This window comes from Centrocercus urophasianus, unplaced genomic scaffold (assembly GCF_019232065.1).
Source record: "Centrocercus urophasianus isolate 14NV4802_14NV808 unplaced genomic scaffold, USGS_Curo_1.0 seq_11, whole genome shotgun sequence".
NCBI lineage: Eukaryota > Metazoa > Chordata > Aves > Galliformes > Phasianidae > Centrocercus > Centrocercus urophasianus.
The window spans coordinates 41,198,280-41,213,531 of NW_024884253.1; the positions used below are offsets into that span (position 1 = coordinate 41,198,280).

General features: G+C 44.8%; 1 protein-coding gene across 4 annotated transcripts in view; it reads left to right on the forward strand.

The window, feature by feature from the left end:
* GAREM1 (GRB2 associated regulator of MAPK1 subtype 1) overlaps nucleotides 1-3,061 on the forward strand; it is a 95,640-nt gene extending 92,579 nt beyond the window's left edge. For 3 of the 4 annotated variants that reach the window (XM_042839970.1, XM_042839974.1, XM_042839972.1), the window contains one exon: nucleotides 523-3,061. In XM_042839970.1, the coding sequence (XP_042695904.1) occupies nucleotides 523-1,432 (910 nt within the window). In that variant the 3' untranslated portion in view covers nucleotides 1,433-3,061. The remainder of the gene's footprint in view (nucleotides 1-522) is intronic. The other variant, XM_042839971.1, reaches the window with a different exon arrangement.
* The last annotated feature ends 12,191 nt before the right edge of the window (nucleotides 3,062-15,252 follow it).

Here is a 15,252-nt window from a genome sequence, read left to right on the forward strand (position 1 = left end):
AAATGAAAATACTGGCCCCAAAAGGGCTTTTGATCATCTCTTATGTCTACCAAGGTTGTAACTACTGCAGTGGTGACCTGCCTCTGTTACGAGTTTTTACATACTGTAACACATCTGTGGTGTTTAAAAATAAAAGACAGGATTAGAAAATCCTCTAGTATGCATGAAGCTATTCGTTTACCATGATGATGTTCCTCAGGAATTTAACAGTGAAAATCTGAATATTTGGGAGATGACACAAAACAGAATTGAGACATCTGTTTGTTGTTTTTTTTTTTCTGAGCTTAAAGAAGCAAAACATGAATCTATCTCGTGAGGCTTTGGGGTATATCAGCATCTCATCTGGCTTGTAGAAAAGAACCGTCTACGTTTGTATTGTTAATTGAAATCTGAAACATTCTGACAGCAGAAAAAAAGATTGTTTCCTTACAACAACAACTTTCTGATTTTGTATGATGATTAATGTATTTATTCACGTTTTACTTTGGTGCTAACCAAATCCTTTCTGCTTTGTTCCTTAAGCAGCGTCACAGAGAGTGACAGCACGAACCCAGCTGAGAGCAGCACACCTGTTTCATGCTACCCTTGCACCATGATGAAAACTGAATCCAAAGAGCCTGAGAACACAATGCCTTTTGGAAGCCCCTCAATTGAAGCTCTGCCTTCCAGATTATCTTGGCCGAACCATTTTTCAGGAGCTATGGAAGGCCAGAATAGGAGTGATTTCCTGCTCGATCCAAGCAGGAGCTACAGTTACCCCAGACAGAAGACTCCAGGCACGCCAAAGAGGAACTGCCCAGCACCTTTGACTTTTGACTTCGATGGGTGTGAGCTCTCTGCGGGGTACTCCCAGCTGTCCCCAGCAGAGTTCAACATCTCCAGCTGCCCGAAGTCAGCAAGTTACTCTCTAGGCAGCACTGATGAGAAAACTCTGGGAGACAGCAATGCAAAGCAGAGTCATTCATGTCCTGCCTTACCTCCTCGGGCACCAAAGTCAAGCGAAGAGAAACAAGTTACAGACATGTGTACTTTGCCACTAAAAATAGATGGTGCCGAGGAAGAATCAAAAACGGATTCTCCAGACCTCCTGGAAGATCAATATCTGGTTAAAAAGGGCATGCAAGATACATTCTCTGTGTCTTATCCCTTCTCATCTCCCCTCCACCTTCAGTTAGCGCCAAGGTCTTGTGGGGATGGCTCTCCCTGGCAGCCACCCACAGACCTTTCTGGACTCTCAATAGAGGAAGTGTCTAAATCGCTGAGGTTTATTGGTCTGTCTGAAGATGTCATCTCATTTTTTGTTACAGAGAAGATTGATGGCAATTTACTGGTTCAGCTAACGGAAGAAATCCTGTCAGAAGACTTTAAGCTAAGCAAATTGCAGGTTAAGAAAATACTACAGTTCATTAATGGCTGGCGGCCCAAGATGTGATGCTGACTAGTTTTCAGTGGAACTGTATGAGGTGTGCTAGAGGCACTTCAGCTAATACATCACTTCCTGTTTTTTGCACTAAGAGCCCTTCCTGTAAATAGTAATAGAAAAATTCTTAACTATGCAGATAGAAGTTTTTGAGTGGTGAACGGTGGGGTTTTTTTTTGTATGTCAATAATAATGGTAGAGAATCTGCAGAGGTGTGCCTTGTGCATCCCTGAATGTTCAACAGCTGCTAAAAACTGGACACTAAGGGAACTTTCACTCTGTACTCTATTAAGACTTAGTCATATTTATTACTGAACAATTTGATGCTGAAAGACACACACACACACCAATCCAGTTTACAGTTTTGAGTTAACTGCAAAAAAATGTATTTCTTATGGGAGTATTTCTTCAAATAATATTTGACAACATGCTGTGATTTTTTTTTTCCTTTTCTGCTAACAGTAAGCGTGGTCAGAGATAGAAAAACGTGGTTTTGACACTACATCTGAAAATGTTAAGAATTGCTGTGAAGTGCCACTAATACACTACTCTTGCAGCTTGTTTTTATTAACAGTGTCTTCATGACTACCTATAATTGTGGGTATGTTTTCCACCTCACTTTCAGAGAAAAGAGCTTGCTTAGCTTAGTGCCCAAAGGGAAGGAAGAAGGGGGATTTTCCTACTGAGCCGCTCTGACCTGGCCAACTAAAAGTTTATGACCTGTAGATTTCAAAAGTTGCTTTTGTAGTCAGATAGCTGCAGTCAGTGGCACAAGTTTGGGTCATGCAGCTTTCCTATGTGAAATGCAGCTCCCTACACAAACCCTGTCCTCAGTGGCTCCAGCCCCTCACAGCCACAAGGACAGTCTGAGCAGCCTGGTAGCTCAGCCCTTCCATTTACCTTGCTCTGCCCTGAGGGAAACCCATTACGTTTCCTCTGTTGTTGTTACCATCATCTGAAAATGTGCTGTGCTATTCTTGGAGTCAGATCTGTGTGGGAAGGTGATAGTACAGCAGGATGCCTTTGAAATAAAACATTGGTGAGGTGCAAAGAACCAGGAGCAGTGCCTGCCACGCAGATAAGAAGGGGCCCAGTGAGAGTTTGGGCCATGCCTCAGGAAATGCTTGCAGTGCTTAAGTTCAGCTGTTTCACTTGCAGTGGGCTAGGAAAATGTGAATGTCGAAGTGGAAGGGACAGTAGCTTCATTGAGATGTGCAAACTCAACTGCCTGGTTACAAAAACTTGCGGCAATAGATGCCAGGCAAAAGTAGCAGCCAAAAGTGAGCTCAGAGATGGGAAGGAGGCATAAGGCTGCCCCTGGCCACCTTTTGAATTGAAGTGTGGGAAGTCAGAAGTAGGATTCATTATTGGTAGTCCATTGCTGAGTTCTTGTCATTGGCAGAGCTCTAAAAAATGTCTAAATAACTCCAAGGTCCCGAGGTCCCCCTGCCTTCATAGTCATGAAGGAAGGATTTGTCCTCAGGAAAGCCTGTAGAGCCCATCCTCAATGCTGCGTGTCCAGTACCTTCTGGCAGTCAGAGCCAGAGAATCTGGAGCAGCTTCACCAGCCACAGAGCAGAGCGCTGCATGGAGTGACCATCACAGAATCACACAATGGCCAGAGTTGGAAGGGACCTCAAGGATCTTGAATCTCCAACCCCCAGCCACAGGCAGGGCCACCAACCTCCCCATGTAATACCAGACCAGGCTGCCCAGGGCCCCACCCAATCTGGCCTTGAACACCTCCAGGGACGGGGCATCCACAGCCTCTCTGGGCAGCCTGTTCCAGCACCTCACCACTCTCTGGGTAAAGAATTTCCCCCTGACATCCAACCTAAATCTCCCCTCTTAAAACACTAAAATTTCCCCTTGTCCTGCAGTTGAAAGGGTTGACAACTGCCTCTCTGTCCTTTCTGAAGGACAAAGAGCATCTTTCAAGGCACATCTTGAGAGCAAAAATGGGAGGCTCGTTTTGCCTTTTTTTCCTCAACAAAACAGACTCATTAAAACAAACATATTTGCAAAGGAAGCTTTCTGTTGCCTGGGCAAATTTTAAGTCATGTTTCCATACTGAAGCCAAGACGCATCGTTTGTCCTGCAATAATAGAAACCATCAGTTTCTAACCAGAGAGTAAGGCCCAACTAAATGTGGGTACCAGAAGGCAGTGAGCCAAAACATATCCCTATAGAAAAACCCAAGAATTCATGATCTTACTCTTCTGTGTTAATGTATTGACTTTTAGAACAGATCGGTAACTTCTGAATGCATTTTAATTAGTGTCCTAAAATATTTTAACTGCAGTTAAGACTGGATTAAATTAGAGTAACGGTCAGATACGTGTGCTTGTTGGTAGGCACAAGCAAATTCAAATCAGCTGGTTTTGACCCTCATTATGTCAAAAGAACATTCATTTGTTAAAGGGGCAAATTTTAAATATCCAGTACCTCTCTTTGTTATTGCTTGGCTTGTTAATTGTGGATGAAAAAGTGTGTGGTCTCTCTCTCCTTGGAACTGCAATCTTGAGGTTAAATATTTCTGCAAGTTGCCATCCCTGGGAAAATAGTGTTCTTTGACTACAGATGGATATATACCATGTTTCCGTGCTTACCTGCTTGGAATGTTTTTTGTGTTGTTTTTTTTTTTTTCCTTACAAAATGAGTGTGATGGAATCTGCATTCATAAGTTTGCTGCATTAACATAATGTATGCATAGACCAGAATAGAACTGGCCTGTAGAAAGGTGCAGAAATGTGCAGTGATTTCAGAAGCAGATCTTATGTACAAAAGTACAGCTAAAACCTCTTAATTGCAAACTTGCTACTGATGTCCTGCCAGTTGTCTTATTCTAGCTTAGCACTGCTTACTTATTTTTATGCATAATATGTTAGCATTTGACCTTTACTGTAGCCCAGAGCAGCCCATCACCTTCACTTTCCAAACCTTTTATAGCAATTCATGCATTGCTAACCTTTGTGTAAATAAGAGGACTGCAGGATCGAGCCACTGTGTGCATGCCCAAGCAGAGTAGAAGCGTCTGTGCTGGTGAAATCAGGAGAGCAAATTGCAAATTGTACAGCTGGGGTGTCATGACTTGCTTGGACTTAGATGTAGCAGCCAGCATAGGGCAGTGCTGATGCCCACAGAATCTCATTTCCTCCTGAGCTGGTTGGTCGCCTTGTGTTGTTCGCAGCAGGTATGCTTTGTGTGTTTAAAGGTGTGGTATGATTTAGGAGACATTTAATGACTCATGCACATGTGCATGTTGCTGATGTGTTTTTGAGCTTAAATAGGATGCAGACTAGTGTTAGCCAGATTTGTTGAATACCACTGAGTTTCATGATGGTATTAAAGACTCCAGTTTGTCATTGGCAAGAGGTACTAGCTCCTTTCCTCACCACTCACTGCTTTCTAACTGGCCCCAAGGTCTAACTGTGCATTCACTTACGTCTGTACTGGGAACCTGAGCAGTGCTGGAATCTGGGCCCCTTGAGCTGTGCCCTTGGCCTGGGCACATGTATGGCTCTGGTGCAGGCCTAGCTCTGAGGAAGCAGTGACTGTTCCCAGGAAGCAAGGTGGGTGAAGTCGAGCCATCATCTGGGGGGCAGCAGAGTTGGTCTCTTGGTCTGGACTTTGACCAGGCTGATGTGAGGTGTGCTGGGATCCAAGATTGAATTCTGGTCCATTTTATCTGCTAATAGCAAGGGAGCTATTGAATGCAGAGAATGCATGTCATGTCAGAGGGGGCCTAAAGTAAAACTTTTTGGAGATGCTTTGCTAATATTGGCCAGTCCTAACTTTGGGTTTCCTTTCTCCTGTTATTTAAATTCAAGGCCTCTGATGCTTATTTAGCTAGTGGAGTCTGCAGTAGTGTGCTATCATTGAGGATGTTGTTTGTCTAGGGATTTTGGCAGCAAAAATTCTGGCCTCTCATTATGTATGGAATTGTCTTTTGACTCTGCTCTGGGAAATTAATCCTTTCTATGCAGTATTCATGTGGCAAAGCATTGATGCTGCCTTCAGCTGTGAAAATTTCAGTCTAGCACAGGTGCTTCTCCAGAATGGAAACAGAATTGGCAAGAGGAGGGATTGGAGAAAGCTTGAGAGGAAATGCTTTCCTTTAAACACTCACTGTGCCTAGGATTGAGATTCTTCATCGTAGAATCACAGAACGGATTAGGTTGGAGTGAAACCTTAAAGATCACCTAGTTCCAACCCCGCTGCCATGGGCAGGGCTGCCACCCATCAGCTCAGCTGCCCGGGTCCTCCTTCCAACCTGGCCTTGAGCATCTCAAGGGATGGAGCATCTGCAACCTCTCTGGGCAACGTGTTCCAGTGTCCCTCTGAGTAAAGAATTCTTCCCATCAGCTAGCCTAAATTTCCTGTCTTTTAGTTTAAAGCCATTACCTCTTGTCCTGTCACTGTCAGACCGTGTAAAAATTTGTTCCCTTCCTGCTTGTAAGCACCTGTCAGGTACTGGAAGGCTGCAATGAGGACTCCCTGGAGCCTTCTCTTCTTCAAGCTGAACAAGCCCAACTCTCTCAACCTTTGTTCGTAGGAGAGTTGCTTCAGCCCTCTGATCATCTTGTGGCAATACTCTGGACCCACTGCAACAGTTTTGCATTCTTCTTGTGCTGGAGGCTCTGGGCCTGGACATACTACTTCAGGTGGGGCCTCACAAGGGCAGACAGAGGGAGACAATCCCCTCCTCTCCCTGCTGGCCACCCCTCTTTTGGTGGAGCCCAGGATACCGTTGTTCTGGGCTGCAAGAGCTCACTGCGAGCTCATGTCCAGCTTTTCATCCACCAGGATGCCCAAGCCCTCTGCAGGGCTGAGACCTTCCCCACAGGGCTTCTTTGCAGCTTTGTATTGCTGCCTGGCTGGCTAACCAAAGTTGTATTGAAATCAACTGAAAATGCATATTTGCCTTCTTGTTGTATTGTAAAAATTGCCCACAGCTAGAAATTTGGAGACAGAAAGCATTTGGTCCCTCCAAATTTACAAGGAAAATGTGTTTTGAAGTGTTCTTGCCGCTAGAAGCATGGGTTTGAAGTAAATCTGCATCATGCTTTTTTTTTTTTTTTTTCCCAATACAACAGTTTTATTTGCCACTTTAGCTGACTTCATTCCACAACAGCTTCAAGAAAAAAAAAACAGTGTAAATAGCAATACAGTTTCAAAAACAGCATACTTCCAATCTGTCTGTAAATACTTGAAGTGTTTTCTCCTGTTTTCTTCTTGAACTGACTCCTGGAGTTGCCTCCCTGCTCCATAAAGCGTGCTGGCACCAAGCAGTTGTATGCAGGGGCCAGGGGCCAGACTGCCTCAAAGCAGGTCAGGGTGAGGGCTGAGCACGCTCCCCTGCCTCGTCTCCTCGATGTCCAAAATCTGCAGTGCAACCGTGTGCAGAGTGGAAGGTAGGAATGAAAAGGTAATCCAAGCAATGCTTTTAGTTGCGTTGTTAGGGGCATCGGGGCAGGATGGAAATTCAGGCTCCTTGTTGAGACCTAGCAATAAATGATTCTTTGTTTGTTATGTCTTAAACTCCTGTTCATCCAGGAGTTGCTCAGATTTTACTATTTCTGTGCATAATAACCAAATTTTCAGAGCAAAAATCTACAGAGTGATTCTCTTGACTTGGACAATCTCCTGAAGTATGTTAAAAGTAATGTTAGTTCTTAGCTCTTTAGATTCACTTTGGGTAGGTCAAAAGAAGTAACATTTGGGGAAAAGAAAAAAGAAGAAGAAAAAAGAACTCTCAAACTTCAGCTTAGTGCATTTCCGTTACGAAACGAAGCATGGTTTTGTGGAAACTCTGTGCTCTTCTGGGCGTTTGTGTAAGAGGCTGAAGGCGGATTGTTATTTAAACCAGGTGCAAATAAATTTCCTTTTAATGTATATGAACAAATCTAAACTGCGTATTGTAAGTATATAAACTGTATATTAAAGACACTATTTTCATGATAATTCCAGCGTGTATGGGATTTGTTGTACCAGAGTGGTTGGGTTGCACATGCTCTGTAAAATTGTGGCTTTTCATTCAGTAATTTCATTGACTTAACCCCGTGCTCATCTCAGTGTAAGTCAGAAATAACCACCTCCAAAAGGGGAGAGATGAGAAGAGCCATCAGGCTTCTACCTTTGACCTCTCACCACACAGCGCTGGATTTCTCCATCCTGCAGTTTCACCCGGTGCCCCTTAGCAAGAGCTGTACGTTCCCGAAAGGATTTGTTGCCGGACAGCTTTCCTGATTCCAGCAGGAAAAAAAAGAAACGGTATTTTCCTGAGCCCTCAGCCTCTTATCTCCATTTTAGAGAAATGCATTCAATGGTCATTTGGGTGTATTTTTAAGCACGAGACCACACGTAAGTATTTCTGATTGACAAGAAGTCTCTGAAGAGGGCAGAAAATGGGAGGGAGCAATTTTCTCAGCAAGGCTGCCTGCCTAAGTTTCCTCCAGTGTCAGCAATAGGGGAAAAAGTCACTTTTATAACCATCCACGAGTCATGCAGACAAGATGCTGTTGTGCCAAAGCCTCCTTCAGCACAAGCTCTGCTCACTAATGCTGGGCCAGAAGGAAGTTCTCTCCAGCACAGCGGGAGTTGTGGAAGGGTTTCTGCTGGGACTGTGTTTGTGAGAAACTAAGTGGGGTGGAATTTCTCACAGCAAGTACCACTGGATGTGAGGTGGATGGGGTTTCCTCCAGCTTTCCCATCTGGGGCAGGTGAGCAGCAGGACACTTGGGGTGGGAAGTCAAGAAAAACCCCACTGCTCAGCAGCAAAGCGGTCTAGGACACCTTGAAGAAAGGAAAGGAAACTATTCCATTTATTTAATTGGTTGCAGTTGGTTTGCTCCAGGCTGTGTGAAAGGTTCTGATGGGAAGTGTTCAATGCATGAAGGGGAAAGAGAGTCTCTGTCCACTGCAGAATGCCTCTGCCTCCCCAACAGGAAAGTGCTGTGCTAAGAAGGCACTTCTGATGTATGTGTGTTAGGTTCAGACCTAACACGTCTCCCATCTGCCTGTAGTCACTGTGGCTACATGTAAATATGGATGAGGATTACAGCAGAGGAGCAGCCTGAAAATGCAGCTCCCTTCTTTTTGAGAAGTGCAAGCTCATTGCTTGTCCTCATGCTGCCCTCCTTGCGTAGCTCACTAATTGAGCCTCCTCTGGATCTTCAAATGTCTACATACCTGTTCTGCCTCACTGGGGCTCGCTCCTTGGGGTCAGTAGATGCAGCATTCAGGCTTGAGCTGTTGTACAGATGCAATGACTCACTATCAGAGCGCTGGCTGCAGCTGTGTCAACCCAGGTCACCAGCAGCCTGAGGCACACTTGTTGTGCTCTGCTGCCCTGGTGCAGGTATGCTGGGTATTGGCAGGTGCATATATTGTGCTCAACTGCTTACTCCATGCCACCAAAATCTATAAACCTGGGTGAAGCTCTGCTCTGCTTGCTCCATGCCTGAGCAGATCACAGAATCATTGAACCATGAGGGCTGGAAAAGACCTTCAAGATCATGAAGTTCAACCATCAAGCTGACCTATTGAGACCCACCGCTCAGCCAAATCCCTTAGGGCCATGCCCACATGTCTCTTAAACACCTCCAGGGACAGGGATTCCAATGCTACCCCGGTTTTTAGGGGAGCCCTGGTGTCCTTTGCTAACCCTGCCCCTGTGGTGGGCATTGGAATGCCAACTCTAATGATTGCTGAAAAAAAAAATCAAAGGTAACTGTATTCTGCATATACATTTCTTTCTTGTTTATCCCTGGCCTGTGGTTCTCATGCTCAAACAAGGCAAGTTGGGTTTTTTTGTTGTTTGGTTTTGTTTTTTTAACTATTTATATTTTTATTTGGTTGCCTGGAAGCAGGACAAAGCACTGCAGCCCATTTCCACTCATTGGAGTGAAGTGGCTTTAGCAGAGGGGTGTCTCCTCTTCATTCCTGCCATGAAATGCCAAAGGTGGAAAGCTCAAGCTGGGCAGTCAGGGCACTACATCAGATCAACAGAAATAAGCTTCAAATCTTGATATATTGCTCAACAAGACCTCAACATGACCTTGACTCCTGGGCGGGACAAAAGAAATCTGTTGCCAAACACACTTGAATTAAATGAAAACCATTCCTCAGAGGGAGTGCAAGAGGGGAAGGAAGAAGAACAAAAGAAAAGGGAAACAGGGAGGAAGGACAGGACACATAGAATGTGCCAAGTTCAGAGGTGGCAGGGAGGAGCCGTCCTTGCTTCATGCAGTACTTGGTTGTGCCACACTGGGTCAGGCTGGCACCCAGCTGCTGGCACAGGAGACCTGCGGCAGCGGCTGATGGGGTCAAGAACTCATTGGGACTCACTGCCAGCTCCATAAAGTGCTGCCACAAGAAGCATTTATTTTGACTGTGCTGCTGCCATTCCATTATCCAGCATCAGCAATTACCTCTAGTAAATAAGAGGTCAGTGAGACATGCCATCGGGGCTGGGTTTCAGGTGTTCTTGCAGAATGTGGGAGGAAACTCTAATGAGTCAGCACTGTCAGGAGGGCTGGAAGAGCTCTGGAGAGCTTCATATATCTTGGCTGATCGTATTTGTTTAACTGCAGCTCAGCAAACAGGAGAAGCATCTGACAGCTAGAAATGATCAGAGATGCTGGTGCCAGGCAGTGCCTGCTCTGGGCGGGCAACACAAGGTCTGTCCCTGTTGCTGCCCCTTCTTTCCTCTGGAAGACAATGGATATCCTTATTCCTCAAACAGTTGGGGAAGATGTCCTGGGTTAGTGCCTCTCCCTTTGGTGGGATTGCAGTAGAGATGAGCGCAGCCCTCTGCCTCCATAGATTTCATGGAGGTCTGTGGCTCCTTTGCCTTACTACTGATTTCTTGAATGTTGTTCTGAGAGCCAAGAAGCTTCCAGTTGACGGTTCCAGCTGTTCATGTGAAAATCAACCCATCCCCAAGTCCAGAACACGGCCTGCTATTTCTTCTCCTACTGCCCTGAAAGCAGTTTGCCTTTTCCCCACTCTGGGGAACACTGAGTCAGCCTCAACTACTGTCTGGCTGCATATACCGCTTTGCTTATTTGTGATAGCTAGCAGATGGCATTTGATTTTTGTACCTTGGCCAAATATCTTGTGTTCCTATTTTCTTAAACTGTTGCTTTCACCAAAAAAAAAAAAAAAAAAATCTACCTGAAGTAAAACTATATAGGCGATCCTTGAAAATGAATATCGCTCCTGTTGATAGACCCAGAAGTTGGGTTTTATCCAGAAGCACTAAGCTGAGCTGGACGTGTAAATGACAGATGCATTCAAAGACCCCAGCAGATCACGAGAGTAGCATTAGCATGTTGTGTCTGTACTGTTCATGCAACCTTTTCAAGCATGTTATAGCTTTCTGTAGGTCCTCGCAGAGGATTCATGCAGTAATGTGTGGAGCATGTTCAGTTACAAGATGCTTGATTCTGACTCAAGGGCTGGAAAGGACTGCATAGAGGAGTGATGGAATCCCTGTCCTGTGGGGTATGCAAGAGGTGCGTGGATGAGAGAGATGGGTAAGTGATGGCACTCAGGTTGACAACTGGACTTGGTGATCTTGAAAGTCTTTTCCACCCAGATGATTCTATAATTGGGAACAAAAAAGCGTCCCAGTTCTCAAGAGGAGCACTTTACACCCACTCGTTCATGTGGTTCTAAAGGAAACACCCTGGATACCAAGGAATAGCATATATGTTGCCTTGGACTCCAACCTTCAGCATTTCTCAAGTTCTTTATGAAATCAATCTTACTGCAGGGGTTTCTGCATTTCTTGCTCTGACCAAACTCACCCTGAAATGACATAGGATCTTTTGAAGCCAAAGGGAGTTCCAGCCAAGAATCCAGGACAATGTTCATCAGCAAAATCTGGCCAAAGATATTATTGAGCCTCTTAGACCTATGTTATATATCAGAAAAATTGTTTCCAGACATTTGTTCTCCATCACAGCCACTGTTTTTTGCTCTCAGTTTTGCCACAAGCCAAGTTCATAAGTGCATTTTTAATTGATGGAAAGAATAACTTGGAGTTTTTTTTGAAAAGATGGATTATAATTCCTTCAGTTTTACTGAAATACTATTTCTGAGATAATTTGAAATAGGTTCCTTCAAGAAGGCTTTGCTATTTCTTCATTTTAACCCTCACCAGGAGCCATCTAAGGTGAGAGCTCTTTAACAGTCAGCACGTCAGTATGGCTTGCTGAAAGCCTCTGGCCCTGCTTGGCCAAGAGAGCATTCCAGTGCTGAGTGCAGGTGTGTGTGTGCACCTGGATGTGTGCGTATGCACGTCGCTGAGAAAAATGCCTGGCTGAATAAACCTGCTGCATAATTACCATGCAGCCCTTGTGCCGCTGCAGTACTGAAAACGCATCTTCTTCCCGCAGGTGAGGGCGAAGCAGTGACCCTGCCTGACAAACAGGTAGCAGCACCATCTGTGCCAGGGGACAGCCCGACAGCTCCAGCGCAAGGGAATGGGACAGGGCTGCCCGAACCTCCCTTTCAAGCCTGCTTAATAACAGGCTTCTCTTCTAACAAAATCAAAGACTTTACTCGCACAGGTAAAGGGCTTTTTAATTTGATTGTTTTAACTGAGCGTCTTTATGCAATTTTCCATCTGATTTAATTCTATTTAGTATGATAAATGCTGTTTAATCTGAAATCCTTTTTTTTTTTTTTTTTCCTTTTTGGTTTTTCATTTTCATTTATAAAAAATAGAGATGAAAGATTAGCTCCTGGCGATCTGCATCAAAATATAATTTGGCTGAGGAACTGAATGCACTGGGGTTTAGCTGTATCTCCTAGATAGTTCTGCTGCAACCACAAATCTTCACAGAGTTAAGCTGTCTCTGCTCAGGGAGTGGAGGCACGTGAGGCTGAGCCTGGAGATGCTGGCTGCCTGCGCCTGGCTGTGCTCGCTGCCATCAGATCCTCCGCATGTAAAGCAATTTAGGATTTCAAAGTCAGATTACGGCAGCAGCTTTTCACGGTTTAATTATTTTATATTGGAGGCTGTTGAATGATGCGTTCGCTGAGCTGATTGCTTTTCAGAGAGCATTAAGAGATTTAGTCGCTCCCTGTTTCAGACGTTTGGAACTGGTCGTGTTGGGATTGAAGGAGGCTGTGGAGCAGATCGTGTCTCCCCTCCTACACCAGCGGCTTGCTTCCTTGGTAGCTTGGGCCGTGTGGAAGGAGTTGTGACAAAATGTAATTATTTTGGATTTAAGCTTTGTTGTAGCTCCGTCTGTGTTTTTCCCCTCAGCTGTGTAAAGCAGTGCGTGCTGCTTGGCGGGGTTTTGTTATCTCCCCCTGCTCTGCTGGGGCTGCGGGTCCTGGTGCAGAGCCAACATGCATCCCTACTGGAGGACATTTCTTCACATTTGGGGTCTTCCTGTTCCTTGGGAGCGAGCCACAGCTCAGAGGAGTGCAGCAATGGAAGTCATGATACAGCAACTTAAACATTGTTGTGGGCTGCGTGCTCCCTTCCCTGCCCTGCAGTTGGGTGACTGCCATTGACATCCATCCTTGTTGACCGAAGAATGGAAGTCTCCAGATATCACCAGCCCCGGGAGCAACCAGTTCTTAATGCAATATTGCGAAGACTGTGTGGAAGGCACTTACAGGAAAATTAATTCACTTTGGAAAATATCCAGGAGGATCGTATGCTCAGAAACATCTCCTGGAGTCTGAGTGCCTGTGTCCAAGCAGCCCTTCCCAGGGCTCTGCTGGCTGGCAGCACAGCTGAGCACACCAGCAAAGCAGCTTCCAGCAGGGCCAGCCTGAAATGAACTTGGCATCAAATAGGTGGGATTGGGATTCTTATCTGAACAGTTAGATGCTTGCTAGCTTGACTGCAAGTACTCCTAATTCCATTGTAGCTTTCTCCTGCAATTATTACCAAAACCTCTTAAGAGCTTTTTCTTAAGGACCCACTCAGAAAGACCCCACGTTTTTTGGAGCTTGCTTCCTGCTTGAACGATGATGTGCTGGGTCCTGCTGGGTAAGCGCTGGTCCTGTGAGCAGTGCTCTGCCTGGCCACCCCTCCCCAGGCAGCTCTGCATCCTGCACGCCATCAGAGACCGATGATTCCCCAGAGCCAAAGCTGAGGTCAGCCCTAGCTGCAAAACACATCCTTTGCCAGGATGTATTTGGTTTCACCAAACACAGATAGCCAAGTCTCTAGCATTTAGCAGTAAAGAAGGAATGAAATCCCCAGTGCTATGGAGCTGCACTGCATCACTCCGGTTCTTCCGAATTCTGGGGTTGAAACTTTGTTAAATCCTTTCTTAGTGTGGATTTCACTAGCTAAGCCATAATAGAATGGATAAACCTAATAATTTCTTTCAATTTGATTCCACTTGCACGTTCTCCTTCCTAAGCAGCTTTTGATGTCATGAAAACAATGGTCCGGTTTGTATGTTATAGTTAACCTATTTAATAGTTAATCTCGTGACATTTCTCTTAATCTGAAGGAAAATACCCGGGATAACAATGCTGGCTGATAATATCAAACTGATGAGCAAAGAAACAGCACCCACATTCTCAGCTGATGATGTGGCAAAGATCAAGAAATTCTGCAAAGCTCAAACTAAAGTAAGTTATAAATTGCACTAATACCAGCAAATGGATAATGAGATTCCATTCTAATGTTGGTAATGTGCAATGTAAGTGTTTGCTGTTTTTTAAATAGGATATCTTTGACCATTTAAGCAAGTCTTTAGCACCAAACACTCACGGCCATGAGTATATTAAAAAAGCCATTTTGTGTATTCTACTTCGGGGTAATGAGAAAGTTCTCGACAATGCGACACGCATTAAAAGAGACATCCATATCTTATTATTAGGTAAGAGTGTGTAGAGTTAATAGTGCATTGATAAGTTATTTTATTATCCCCCCTCCTTGTTGTGCCAGCACAGCTCTGTTATGCAATATTAGCAAGAAAATAAAAGCTAAACCAGTACAAAGACTCATTTTGTCTCATACAAGAATGTTTGTTAGTGTCTTAGGATCAATTTATTTTATCCTTGGGCACATTTTTACAATTATTTCTGTTTTGTCCCACACTTCCCTATTTGCTTGACATCTGTTGTGTGTTTCTAACTAGCGCTGGCACGAAGCGCAATAGAGTCCAATCCTGCACTGTTTATTCGGGCGAGACACCCACTGCTTTCATGAAGGGGCTTTAGCTTATCACTCAAGTTGATGGAACTATTCTGCCTCTGTCACTTGTAGGCACATCAGCTCTTCAGTCGTTACTTCATTTCTAAATGCTTTGTTTTCAGCACTCACAATTAAGTTACATTAACCTGACAATGCAGAAATGCTCCTGGAAGAGGTATTGTCTTTCTTGCAGGCATCAAGCTCAGTGAGTCTCTGCAGAGATTCAATCAAATGTTGAGGAGGTACTTTAAAAAGTGACTAATTAAAACAATAATCTTCGGCACACTGGAACAGGCTGCCCAAGGAGGCTGTGGATGCCCCATCCCTGGAGGCATTCAAGGCCAGGCTGGATGTGGCTCTGGGCAGCCTGGTCTGGTGGTTGGAGACCCTGCACATAGCAGGGGGTTTGAAACTAGATGATCATTGTGGTCCTTTTCAACCCAGGCCACCCTGTGATTCTATGATTCTATGATTCTCCTTGCATAAACAGTCTCTCTCTTGCAGAGGACTGCTTGCACCATTACTTGGTTGGCAGCACTGGGACAATGCTTTGTCCACACAGCTCTCCCAGTATTCTAGCCACATCAGTACAGTGGGAGCTGTTGTGATTTGTCATGATCCAAAGTTTTAATTTCATAAGAGCTTGCCCAGCAGC